Raw genomic sequence first — 13,272 nt, forward strand, 5'->3', positions numbered from 1 at the left:
TTTTCTGCCTTCTGATGAAAAGCTGCTGAACTCACAGGAGTGAGACTGTTTTACTGTTAAGAAATAATAAACACTTGAGTCCGAACATGAACTACCGTCTCAAGTGCCTTCAATCCAGACCCAGAGAAACCCACAACTGGGACCACTACACTTTATAACTGGTCTCTCCAAGCTTTTATTAAAAAAAAGATGCAAAAGACAAAGTCCATTGCACAAAAATGCAACAATCTTAAATGGAATGCAACATTCTTTTCAAGTACTAAAAAAAACACTTATTGACACTTACTGACTACTCTAGTTAGCTTCCAGCATCTGTGAATACCTAGCATGAAACTTTAAATCCTGGTTTAGTTTTGCACATAGTCAAATGAGAATATTTACACGACCACTAAGGACTCCCAAAGTTTTTTGATACTCACAAATAACATATATCCAGAAACATGCCTAAGCACTCAGGTGATTGGCATAGAATGGCTTGGCTGCAAAACCAGGGAACCTCTTTCCCATCTCCACGTCTGGAGTAGCATGGAGCATTAAACACATCCTGTGTATTTCTGTGCCCAGTCTAAACTGTGTACTCTGAAAGGAACAGGCTTTAACAGCAGCTGAGAGCACTATCAGAAATTTCTCTCACCACCCCTGCATACATCAAGAATGCTCCACACTGCAGGGGCACAGCCAACCATCAATCAGTGCGCCCATACTTGTGACACAGCTGGCACATCAGTAAAAGGGAAAGATCGGATCTGGAGGGAATGCAGCAGGCACTCTGCCTGCTTGTTCTGGCAGAGAGACTTGTGGAGAAATAGCATGGTACTTCAGCACACAGGAAAACAATCAGCATCAGATCTCTCTACATGGCAAAATGAAGCAGTACCAAGTAGCAAACTCCCACACTGAACCCCTACCCTCAGAAGAACTGAAGAGTCCACCAGCAAAAAGGTAACAGGGTGATCGTACAATAAATACTCTTCTCATCACCTCTACTGTTTACTCTGTAGTAACCAACTCTTACATTCAGAACCAGCTGAATGTATTGGTACAGACTCCACCAGAATCCATGTAGGAAGCACCAACACATCGCAAGAACAAAACCAGAAAACAAAAGCATAGAATACGGATCTGTTACTGTGCAGAGCTTCACAAACTGACTCAAAGCCTTGCCTATGAAAATTAAGATGGTGCTAAATATTAGCTAGGTGCTTCATTTGTGAATCTGCTGACACAGTCCTAGCATCACAGAATTTCATGTTTCCTATTTCACTGGAAAATGGTTTCCATGGGCTGGTTGCATATAGCATAACCCAAAAAGACATCACACGCCATGTACGCCTCAGCTGATAGAAATGTGGTGAGATCTAACCAGTGAAGTTTTGAAGAAAGCTGTGACAAGTACAGGGATGTAATGCACATGTGAAACTATCTTCAGTCTTTGTGAGAACTAAGCAAAGCTGCCAAGTGGATTTGGTCCCCTCAGGTTTATGTCCAGAAGAGAAATTAAATTAGCAGAAATTCAGTCTGCTTTAATGGCAGGAAAACAGCAGACTATTGACCCTGTGGCATTAAATGAAGAACCAGGGGTAACAACCAATGTCTTTACATTCTTTCAGAGTTCTGAAAATTAGGAAAAACAAATCTTCACTGCAGTTTTTCCCCTTCTCCCCACACAGTTACCACCCCCTAAAAGGTCTCAGCTGCTGTTATTTTGTATCCTTATGCTTGATTGCACAGGCTTTACACAGCAGAATTTTGGTGAGTTGACCCTGGCTGGACACCAGGCGCTGACAGAGTCACCCTATCACTCCCCTTCTAAGCAGGAGACAGTGGGAGAAAATAAGATGGACAAAATCCTCATGGATCAAGATAAAGACAGTTCGATAAAAAAACGGCTGTGCATGGAAGCAAATGAAAACACAAGATTTATTCTCTACTTCCCATTAGCAGGTGATATCCAACTATTTCCCAGGAAGCAGGGCTTCAGTGTGTGTACCAGTTGCTTTAGAAGGCAGACAAATAACACATTTGTTAATAAAAAAATACCTGGCTCTCTCCTCCCCACACCCTTCCTTCTCCAGCCTTCTCTTAAATGTTGTATCAGAGCAGATATGTTATGGAATATCCTCTGGTCAGGGGATCAACTTTCCTGGCTGTGTCCCCTCCCAAGATCTTGCCGACTCCAGCCTCCTGGCCAGGGGGAATGTTGGACAGACAGCCTTGATGCTGTGGAGGGCTACTCAGCAGCAGCCAAAACACTGGAGTGTTACTGACATCCTTCTAGCTACTAATACAAAGCACAGCACTGTGAGAAATTATAGGGAAAATTATCCCACCTCAGCCAGACTCAATAGAAGTGTTTCATTCAGAGTGAGTCTTTTTTTTAAAAGTGTTTTCAGCAATTACATGTTTCTTCATTAAATATAGAGACCTCTATATTTAATGCCTTGGCAAGTATTTTCATTGCAACCTTTTTGTTTTGTTCTCAGAGTCCTTTCTACATGTCAATATCCATATGTGTAATTTTCCTTCACAGGTCCCAGCTTTGTGCAGGATCCTTTGTTCTTCCAACTAAATCAGAGGGAATCTGAAGGAACAGAGTATCTTCTTAAAAGTCTGGGTTCACCTGAAATTGAGGTGGTCCTCCTCAGGTAAAAGTCAATGTAGTTTGGTACTACTGAAGTACATCCAGTTTAAATTCATAGTTACTTAAACACAGGTTTTAAAAAGGAGATCTGATCATAGCAGATGTGTACAAATCAGATCACCAGGCGTAGAGTAAATTAATTAATACTTAAAAGAAGGGGCCATTTAGAAAATAAAATTTTAAAAATCACAGAAAGACTGTTTCCAAAACCAAAAGATATTTATAATAAATGTGAGACTTTGAAATCTCTTGTTTTGCTACTCAGTGAAACATAATAAGGGACTAAGATTTTTTTTAGCAGCATCATAACTAGTAATCGTTAGCTACAACATTCACTACATACAGAGCATTTTTCATCTGCTATTAATTAGACAGGAAATTCTGATGAATGACTTGGAAAATCATCCCCTAGGTATTAGCATACAAACAATGAGAGTAAGAATTGAATATGTTTACATAAGACAGGGAATTTTTTCTATCTCATAGAAGCAGTTGATAGCATTGTGAAGTTTGCTAAAAGGCAACAGACAAGCTGCTGTTCCAAATTTAGGGGCAGTGGGAAAAAGGACAACTTCCACTGAGTGTGGAACAGTACATCATATATTCTCAGACTTCCTGGAGAATATGCAACAAGGAGGAGACTATTGCCTGAATTTTAAGAGTTCTTCTGTAGTGATGAAAAAAAAAAAGAGAATTTTCAAGTTGTGGAAACCAACAAAGCTTTTGGGGGAGGGGTGAGATTTCGGCCTTGTAGGTACCTAGGTGTGTAGTAATACCAGAGAAATGTGTTAACTAGTCTGCTGTATGCAGTAGTTTACCTCTGGGGTGTTACACATGGTCCACAGAGGTAGGAAAAAAAAAAAGAATTGAAATCTAGAGACAAAACTTATATTCTTACATAGAATCTGCAAGTATACTCTGAAAAAATGAGAGCAGCAAAGGCTCAGAGCATCACTCAAGAAATGGTGCAAAACACTATTCTTTAGTACCTGGTAAAATTTCTGAGATAAAGACTTATCAGAAGAACATGCATGAATTATAACTGTTTATATTAGAAAGTTAAATACAAATGAACTGGTTTTGAAACAAAAGATATTTTTATTGATTGCCTGCTAAGCCCCAGAGACCTCAGAAAGACATATTTTCCCTCACAAGCTTGCAAACACATCTTTCATGCCCTTGGCAAAGTATTTCTCAATACCTTGAAAGAGAAATACAATTTCTCATTCTAAACCTTGCTAGACAGGCTCATGGAATCACAGAATATACTGAGTTGGAAGGGACCTGCAAAGATGGGTCTTAAATGAATGACCTACATGGGGATCAAACCCACATTAAAACCTTGGCATTATTAGCATCATGCTCTAACAACCTGAATTAAACACAGTCTTGCCAAAAAAGTGCATCATTATGCTCATGTATGACCCCAGATTTATTTTTTTTTCAAATACACACTCCCCTTTATTAGCTTCCTGTTTTATCATTCAATCATTTTTTTCCTCAGACAATTATGCCCCTACCCAGTAAACAGATTTATCCTGGTCTTGTATTATGGTAAGGTCTCAGTGAACCCTACAGGTATGTGCATACACATATATTCAGAATTATGTTGCTTGCTCATGCCCTAATCCAGTTTCCTCACTCCAGTTTGAAGCACCACCCTTTCAGACTGTTAGCCCTTTCCACATATCAAGATCTATCTGTTAGATTACCTGCTTAATTACAGCTTAGCTAAGGCTGTGGAATTACTTGACTGCTTTTAAAGCAAAAAGCAAATCACAGAATTGTTAGGGTTGAAAGGGACCTCTGAAGATTATCTGGTCCAACTGCCCTGCTGAGGCAAGGGTCACCTGGAGCAGGTGACACAGGAATGTGTCCAAGTGGGTTTTTCGCCTCCAGAGACAGAAACTCTATGACCTCCCTGGGCAGCCTGTTCCAGGGCTCTGCCACTCTCAAGGTAAAGAAGTTCATGTCAAGGTGGAACTTCTTGTTTTACTTGATGCCCATTTTCCTCGTCCTATTGCTGGGCACGGCCAAAAAGGGTCTGGCAGCACCTGCGTTTGAGATATTTATATGCACTGATGAGACCCTCCCTCTTTTCTCCTCTGCAGAGGAGAACAGGCCCAGCTCCTGCAGTCTCTGTTCAAGAGAGATGACATGATGAGACATCATCCTTGTGGCCTCCACTGGAACCTCTGCAGTAGTTCCTTGCCTTTGCTGCCCTGAGGAGCCCAGAACTGCACATGGCGTTCCAGATGCGGCCTCACAGGGCAGAGTGCAGGGGCAGGATCACCCTCCCGGCCTGCTGGCCACAGTGTTCCCCCAGGAACGCACCCACAGGATTCCACTGCCTTTCCCGCTCACAAGGGCACTGCCGGCTTAGGGTCAGCTGTGATTCACCAAGACGTTGATGCCTCACCTCATTAATTTTTCCCAGTCACTAGACACAGCTTTTGCAGCTGCATCACGCAAACATTTAGGCTACAGGGGAACCTTTTTTCCATTAAGATATCAATGTGCTCCGCAGCAGAGGGGCTGCGAGAGGAGCTCTCGAGCACAGCCATGCTCCAGGCTGGAACGCCCGAAGCCTTCGGCAGCTCCCGGGCCGCTGGGCCGAGCGCTCTGTCCCTGGCTCCGCACCGGCCCGGAAATGCCCGCGGGGGAAGGAGCCCATTTCCCGTCCCCGCCGCCGCTTCCGGGTCGCGGGGCGGGTTCCGCTGGAGGCGGCGGGGCGGGAGCTGCGGGGCGGGCGGCGGTTCCCGTCCTCCTCCTCCTCGTCCTCCTCCTCCTTCATCTCGTCCTGGTCCTGGTGCCACTCGTGGCCGCCGCGGGCTGTCCCGGGTGAGCGGGGCCGGGCAGGGCGCGCCGTGGCCGGCCGGGGAAGGGGAGGCCGCGGGGGCCCGGGGCTGCTGTGCCGGCGGCGCTCCGGCTGCAGGTCTCTGCCAGTGTAGGTTTATCACCCCTCCCTCCCCACCATCGCCAAAAAAAAAAACCCAAAAAAAGTGTCCTTAGCCAAAAATTCGCTGTGGTTCTGCTGCTGTCCGTGGGTCCCTGCTCTTGAGAGCATCCCCGTGTTCCCAGCGTAAAATTGCTGGGATTTTATGAAACCGGCCTAAAGCCGCGCAGTCTGTTCCTGTTGGCATGCTGTTCCTTCTCGGGGATGTGTGTTAATTCTTGGGTGTGCGCGAATAGTGTTTCCTCGGCAAAGGTGAGTTTGACTTGTCACGGCTCAGCTGTCCAGGGAGATGGAGCAGCACAGGCAGCACACGGTGATGATCATCACTTTCTTCCTTCTTTAGTGGGACTAACATGGTTAAGTACTTTAATTCATATTTGTTTTGAAATTAGCCGGTCATTTGGGGTCAGCTAAATTAGTGTGGTCTGTCACACCGGTGGCCGTAGGCTTCTGACAACTGTGTTGTGTTCAGGCTAATGCCGAGCACACCCAGACCTGGAAAGGAAGAGCAACGCATCCCAAACTGGGGAAAGAGCCTCGGTCTTCCTGGATAACTACCAGACTCTGTTAAGCAGAAATTCATGGAAAAATGAGTTTCACTTAAATGCAAGAGATGCTTGTATACTTCTAGCAACCAAGCTTGTTTTCTGGATATTCATCTTAAAAGTTGATACAATTGCACTCAAAGCTTTTTTAATTTCTGTTTAAATTTATGTGGCAAAGAAAAAATGTGATACCGTATTTTTTCCTGTGAATTGTAAACATCTCAAATATCTCTAATGCTTTAACTTTTTTTTTTTTGCAGATTAATAAACTTACTGGAGCATTGTTAAGGAGCTAGAATGGGAGTGAAAGGAGCTTTAATAATTTAGTCCCAGTTAGGTATTTTGATTATAGAAACATGGGATTACTCTGGGTCTTGTTTTTGAAGTTGTAGGCATTCAGCTGGTCATAAGAAACAGGAATTAATCTTGGTATATAAGTATTTCCTCTTTTCTGATGGTAATGACGAAAATACCGAAGTTCAAAATGGCTTGTTCTCATCTTGTTTTAGCTTTTTCCTATTAATTGCTTTAAATTAGTCTGTGGATTTTAATAAATATTTTGACTGTAATCTATCATTTGGATTATGTAGCTTTTCTCTTGATTGTCCAGCTTGAACTAGGTCTGCAAGAGTGTGTTATGCTAATGCAAGTCATTGGTATGGAAGATGATTTTTTTATCTCCTCTGTAATCTAAGAGTTTTGCAACTACTTATGTGGTGCTTATTTTTAAAACTTCAACATTTTCTCCAGGTTTAAGTTTGTTTTATCATACAAGTTCTTCACTGCCATAATGAGGCTAGTAATTCTTGAAGATTATGATCAGGCTAGTGAATGGGCAGCCAAGTACATCTGTAATCGTATTATCCAGTTCAAGCCAAGTCAAGGAAGATATTTCACCCTTGGTCTACCAACAGGCAAGTTTTATTCAATGTCTTTGAAAATAACTAAGCCTGGAACAATGTTTGTATCACTGGTAGCAGATACAGTATTTAAAAGAACATAAGTATTTTTGGTAATATTCTAACTTTTTTTTAAATATTCATTTGATTTTTCTGAAAAGTTGTGATAGTTTGAGAAACTGATAAATACTAAATGAGAAACAGCATATTGCTTGTATGTTGAAAAGCACTTTAACAAAATTTGACTGTGAAGACATTTAAATACACTGAAAATGTGCAGATACACAGACCAGTAGAAAAACTTTTATTTAACAGGAAGTACACCTTTGGGATGCTACAGAAAGCTGATAGAATATCACAAAAATGGAGATCTCTCTTTCAAATACGTAAAGACTTTCAACATGGATGAGTATGTAGGTAAGATGTGCTATTATTTGAGAACATACTGTAATGGTTTTTTTCTCCTTATAAAAACTATTAAATATTTTGTCAAAGTACCAGGTTAGTCTAGTATATTTGTTTTTGTATATTAGACTGGTGTCCCAGCATTTTTCTGTTCCTTGATCTACAAAAATGCAAAAATAAACACCGGGCTAAATCCAGTGTTTCACAGTACTTCTGTAGAATTATGTTGTCATGTAATATTGGGACTGCATTTCTGTTGAAGACTTTACACTCTGGGATAAGATGTATGTGGAGGGAATGTAAACCTTGTACGTGCCAACAGGAAACCTTTCTTCTCAATGTAGTTTCAAATCTTTATTTGAAAGATTTATTTGACTCAGGTTTGCCTTGCATGCCCTACATCTGTTACACACAGACTAAAATTAAGGCTGTTTGGTTAAATCTTGTCATATGGTAATTTCCCTATAAATCATTTCAGGGCTTCCCAGAAATCATCCAGAGAGCTATCACTCCTATATGTGGAATAACTTCTTTAAGCATATTGACATAGATCCGAATAATGCTCATATCCTTGATGGGAATGCACCAGACTTACAGGCGGAATGTGATGCATTTGAAAAGAAAATTGAAGAAGCAGGGGGGATTGATCTGTTTGTTGGAGGTATGAGGAAATGCTCTGTGGTTAGTTACAATTCAAGCACATAAACCAATTCTTTAGTCACTATTTTCATAACTTGACTAAAGCACAAATATTTCAATTATTGTGTAAGAAAGTTCTGTGACTAACAAAGAATCAGTATAAATTTCAAAAGAGAATGGTTGGTGTCCAAGTTTCTAATGACTTATTGAAAATGGGGAAGCAAAAGGAAAGGATGAGCCCCCTTTTTTATTAATTTACAATGTTTGAGGTTATGTGTTGACTCTCAGGTCTGGAATGATTTATTTTTTTTAACTTTGAAAAGGCATTGGTCCAGATGGCCACATTGCATTCAATGAACCCGGATCGAGTTTGTCTTCAAGAACAAGATTAAAGACTTTAGCAATGGACACCATTTTGGCAAATGCTAAATACTTTGATGGAGACTTATCTAAAGTACCAACTATGGCGCTAACAGTTGGTGTGGGTACAGTGATGGATGCTAGAGAAGTAAGAACTCATTTAGTTCTAGTTGCATGTGTGTTTTCAAGATTAGTTGGTATTGATACTGGGATTGAAAGTAAAGAGACCTTTGTTTTGCAGGTGATGATTCTTATAACAGGTGCACACAAGGCTTTTGCATTGTACAAAGCAATTGAAGAAGGAGTCAATCATATGTGGACAGTTTCTGCTTTCCAGCAACACCCTCGCACTATCTTTGTGTGTGATGAAGATGCTACTTTAGAACTAAGAGTTAAAACTGTGAAGTACTTTAAAGGTGAGCACTGAATCAGAGGTCACATGTTTATCCAAAACCGACAGCTTTGAAATTATACTGATTTAAATTTGAGCCTTCCAACACTTTGCAGTCACTAATGTATAATGCTATATAGTCAAAATATAAATATTAACTTATTTCTTGTGTTTGGAAAATTGCCAGGAGGCATAACTTGTGCTACCTACATTCCAGACAATATACTTGGGAAGAGTATTTCCTTTGCTTCCAGTTTAAACAATATTTTAGTAATCTTTAACTTTAAACAGCAGTAATCTGGTGTTCCAGAATACCGGTCTTAAGTTTACTAGAAAGTTTAGCTTAAAAAAATCTTAATACATTTATTAATCCTGATACATTTCCATGCTGCTTTTGCTGTAATGTGATGTCTAGTAAACTGCAATACAGACTTTGAAGCCACCTGAGAACATTTTTTCATGTGCAATTAGCATAACAATTTATACTGCCTTTGAAAACATTGCACCCTTTTACCGTGTGTTTTACATATTTGTAGTAGGTATATTGCGGCAAACTTAAAATAAGTCAGGATATTTGATAGTAATTGAGACTTCCTAGACTGAATTCTGTTTGACTGAGACAGTAGAAGCTGAGAAAAGTAGTTTTCTCCTGACTGCACTAGCACAGCACATGCAATTGTGTGACTCAGTTGTTGTTCTCACTAGCATGGGTACGTGTAGTAGCTGAGGTATCAGAGATCGAGATTGTAATTTATTAAATTCTTTTTTAGAGCATTATATTACCAGTGCTCATATATGTATTGGATTGCAGTTTGTACACCTCTATGATATTTATACTGATACCTCTTGTGGCCAGCTTGTTAATTTTGAATTTTTCAGTATGCTGTTCTCTGCTATGTATTTGTGGGGTAGGAGGGAGGGTTAGTCTTTTCTTGTATCACACTGCTAGACAGCACTTACTGTTGTTTTCAGAGATAAACTTCTCTAACTGCTTGGATAAGTTTTAAACATTATCCTGTATTTTATATTAACAGAGGCTTTGCTTGGGAAATACAAACCTAATGTAGAATCACTAAATATAAATTACACTGAATATTGCTTTAAAAAACATCAAGGGCTACAATTTATGAATGTGTGCTATTGTGTCACTGTACATAATTACCCTGTAATACACAGCAATAGAACTTTAAAAAGATGGTTTACTTTAAACTTAATTAATTTTACCTGCTCTGCAATCAGTAAGATTCTTTTCCCCTTGTAAGATGGAGAAGTCAGTGTGGGTCAAATTTGGAATTATTTCTGAAACTTGATCTTCAGGTTAGACTTCTTAGGGAAGCTAGGTAGTTATTAATACTGCTATTTATAGTAGTGATTTATGGAGATTTTTCACCACTTAAAACTTTCAATATGAAGCTGCTTTTTTTTTTTTGTTTTATAATCAAGTACCACACTGGCTGGTAAATAGATTAACCTATTCCATTTTTTCTAACTTTCTCAAAACCTGTAATAGACTAAAATTATCAAGTGTGCTTATGGTCTTACTTGCAACTTTCTTGAAGAATGAAACAGAAAATGAATTTTGAATTTACTGATTTATCTGCCTATAAGTTAGTTCAGGATAATTTTTTCCATACTTACACATGTTCCTCTTAAAACTGTGTGCAGAAATCTGTTTATTCAAAGCATACTTGAATATCGAGTGGGACTTTCCTTTGAAATAATTTTTTTGGCATCTACCAAGTCTGGTGCATTTCTTTAAAAAAATCTTTTGTCTCTCACTGTTTTTCCTGTAACACTTTGACTAACAGGATTTAAATATTCTTCATTAAGTATGACAGAAGCTATACTTTGTAACCATTTTTCATGCATCTAGGAAATGGGTAATTATTTCATTTCCCCTTTTTAGAAGAGGAAAATATTGGTAGGAAGTTAAATGTTTTAAAGCTCAAAACATGTTTCTAGTTTACATAGTGTATGCAGCTGTTACTCTTTTTGGACAAACAGCTTTTATGTCAAATGTTAAGTTCTTGTCACTGTTAAACTGAAAAAAATATTACACTTGATCTAACATCTGTATTTTATATTAAATAATCACATAGTGATTAGTAATAGATGCTGCATAAGATGCCTTTTTTATGGTCACCTACAGTTATGACCTTTGATTGTATAGTTAACTCAAACTTCATGTTGCTGCAGTGGCACTTAGGCTGCCACCAGCTGCATCATGTAGCAAAGGTATTTGAATATTCTTTACCATAGATAATAAATATGCAGTAATGTGAGATTTCTTTCATCATTTTTAAGAAAATTACTTTTAGTGTTGCATATTTTAATTTTAGAAATTCAGTCTTTAGTTCAATACTAAAATGGACTTTTACTTTGTGGATTGTGAACACTGATCATTACTGTTATTAGTTCTCAAGGTGAAATGAGGCAAAACTGGCCAGTGATCCCATGTCACACATACCTAGATGTAGGTAACATTTTCATTAAGTTATAGCAAAGTTAAGAAGGAAGCATCTTTTTATTTAATTGCACTACAGCATTTATTAGAATTAAAGTAGTTGAAGAGTAAAAAAATTATCCCCCTAATCATAGCTATGAAGGACTTGTATATGACAAGAAAAAGCCCAGCTACAACAGAAAACAGCTGGACTGCTGAAATTGAGTCTGCACTAAGAGTCTGGATAATTTAATTTGATTTTGCCTGTCTAGGACCACAAGTACATGATTATTACAAAAACAGTACTACCATAATGCTAGAACATTTCAAAAGAACTCAAGCTGTCAAAGTCTCACTATGTGTGGATCTAATTTTTATGGCACATTGTGGGGTGAGGGAATTACATTGCTGTTACACAGTTTTTAATACACAAAAGATATATTCATTTCATTTGGAAGTAGTCCCTGTTATTAGAGAACTGTCTGGTCCCTGTTCAGCTCATACTGAATATGTCATTAGTATGCAAGTGATACAGGAATATATCTGCTGTCTCTGACTCTGAACTACTTTACATAGCCATTTTTGTTCTCGTCAATGAATTATTTAAAATGTGTACTTTGAAGCAAATTCCAAATAAAAACGTGGATAGAAGAACATTTTATCAAAGTATAACTAATGTAAAGCTGGCATTGTTGCTTTCCCCCCAAGGTTTAATGCATGTGCACAATAAGCTTGTGGACCCACTGTACAGTATGAAAGAAAACTGAAAGAAGACTGAAGAGGAACTCCATGTGGGTCAGCAGCAACATTTTTAGGTAGCAGATGAGTTCACTGCTATGCAATATGCTGAAAACTGTTTAAAATGGGAAATCCTAGGTACTGTATTTTTAAAAGGTCCAATATCTGTACATTCACATTCCATCTGTTTGCTGTGTTGTGCATTTTGCTTTAACATTTGGAGCTCCACTGTTGGTACATCACTAAATGGAACAGAACAAACTTGGGAGAGACTGCACATTATGTAGAGAAGGGAAAAGCAGAGCACTTACTCCAGCACAGCAATGTATTGCATCTGCCTCCTATTAGAGAAGATGACACTTCATTTCCCAGAATTCTTAATTTTTGGCTTGGTTAGAGTAACTACATTTTGCATTTGTGTCTCTAGGCAGAATGGTTTTGGCCTTTGCTATTACTATGGACTTGTAATAGTTGTACAATTTCTACTATGAAATGTTCTGTTTACATATATCTAATGTATATTGAGCTTTTGCACTTGGTTGCCTTAAATTTGTCTGACACAGTTTTTGGGCATCTCAAGTCCTGCTTTATATTTCGGGCAAATGAAGATATAAAAACAGTGCCTAAAAATGCACCAAATTCTTCAAAGTTACAACTTGCTCCATGGATAAAAATATTAAACTTCTACAACAGCACTTTTTCCTCTCATGTACTTCAAATTACTTTAGGATTTTATATTTTTGGTAATCAAGCTTTATACATAAGGAAAAAATCTCAACGTTCCTTCCTGGAGGTACCTGGTCAATTATAAAACTGATGTTACAATTAAATGCCTGAAAAGAGCTTAATTTACAGGACTATAACGTCTGCAAATGATCATTTAAAGCCAACTGTTAATCACTTTTTCATTGTATCATTATAAACATTGAGCTGTTACAAGGAATGTTATTTCCTACTTTGAATATAAGTAAAACTTAAATATAAATCTCTTAGTTTCAAAATTGTTTCATTTCTAATATAAATTGTCATGATTAAATAGTTCAGAATTTCAGGGAGTGATTAGGCACCAAAGGAGAAAGATAAGAGTTTACTGATGAAGACTTTTTTTGGGAAAGCCCTTGTTGAAAATACTCCCTGCAAGAAAGTACAACTATAAGCACAACTTCAACAATTCAACTTTTCACCCAAATGACAGGCATGTAGTCTTTATTACAAAATCACATTATCTCCCCAGGGATGTGGGAGGCTCACCTTT

At 38.6% G+C, this 13,272-nt stretch overlaps 1 protein-coding gene across 3 annotated transcripts; it reads left to right on the top strand.

Moving 5' to 3' along the window:
• Nucleotides 1-5,325: 5,325 nt before the first annotated feature.
• On the top strand, nt 5,326-13,002 carry GNPDA2 (glucosamine-6-phosphate deaminase 2). Of its 3 annotated transcripts, none has more exons than XM_071432465.1 (7): nt 5,327-5,482; nt 6,893-7,060; nt 7,361-7,458; nt 7,925-8,107; nt 8,409-8,593; nt 8,687-8,861; nt 11,988-13,002. In XM_071432465.1, exons 2-7 carry the CDS (start codon nt 6,933-6,935, stop codon nt 12,044-12,046), a joined length of 828 nt encoding a protein of 275 aa, XP_071288566.1. In that variant the 5' UTR covers nt 5,327-5,482; nt 6,893-6,932; the 3' UTR covers nt 12,047-13,002. The 3 variants fall into 3 exon arrangements, with proteins under 3 accessions (XP_071288565.1, XP_071288566.1, XP_071288567.1); XM_071432466.1 differs by adding an exon at nt 6,403-6,474 and having other exon boundaries at nt 5,357-5,482; nt 8,409-8,861; XM_071432464.1 differs by having other exon boundaries at nt 5,326-5,482; nt 8,409-8,861.
• The last annotated feature ends 270 nt before the right edge of the window (nt 13,003-13,272 follow it).

The sequence above is a fragment of the Agelaius tricolor genome, unplaced genomic scaffold (assembly GCF_023055355.1).
Source record: "Agelaius tricolor isolate 1412-34295 unplaced genomic scaffold, bAgeTri1.0.p SCAF_8, whole genome shotgun sequence".
Lineage (NCBI taxonomy): Eukaryota > Metazoa > Chordata > Aves > Passeriformes > Icteridae > Agelaius > Agelaius tricolor.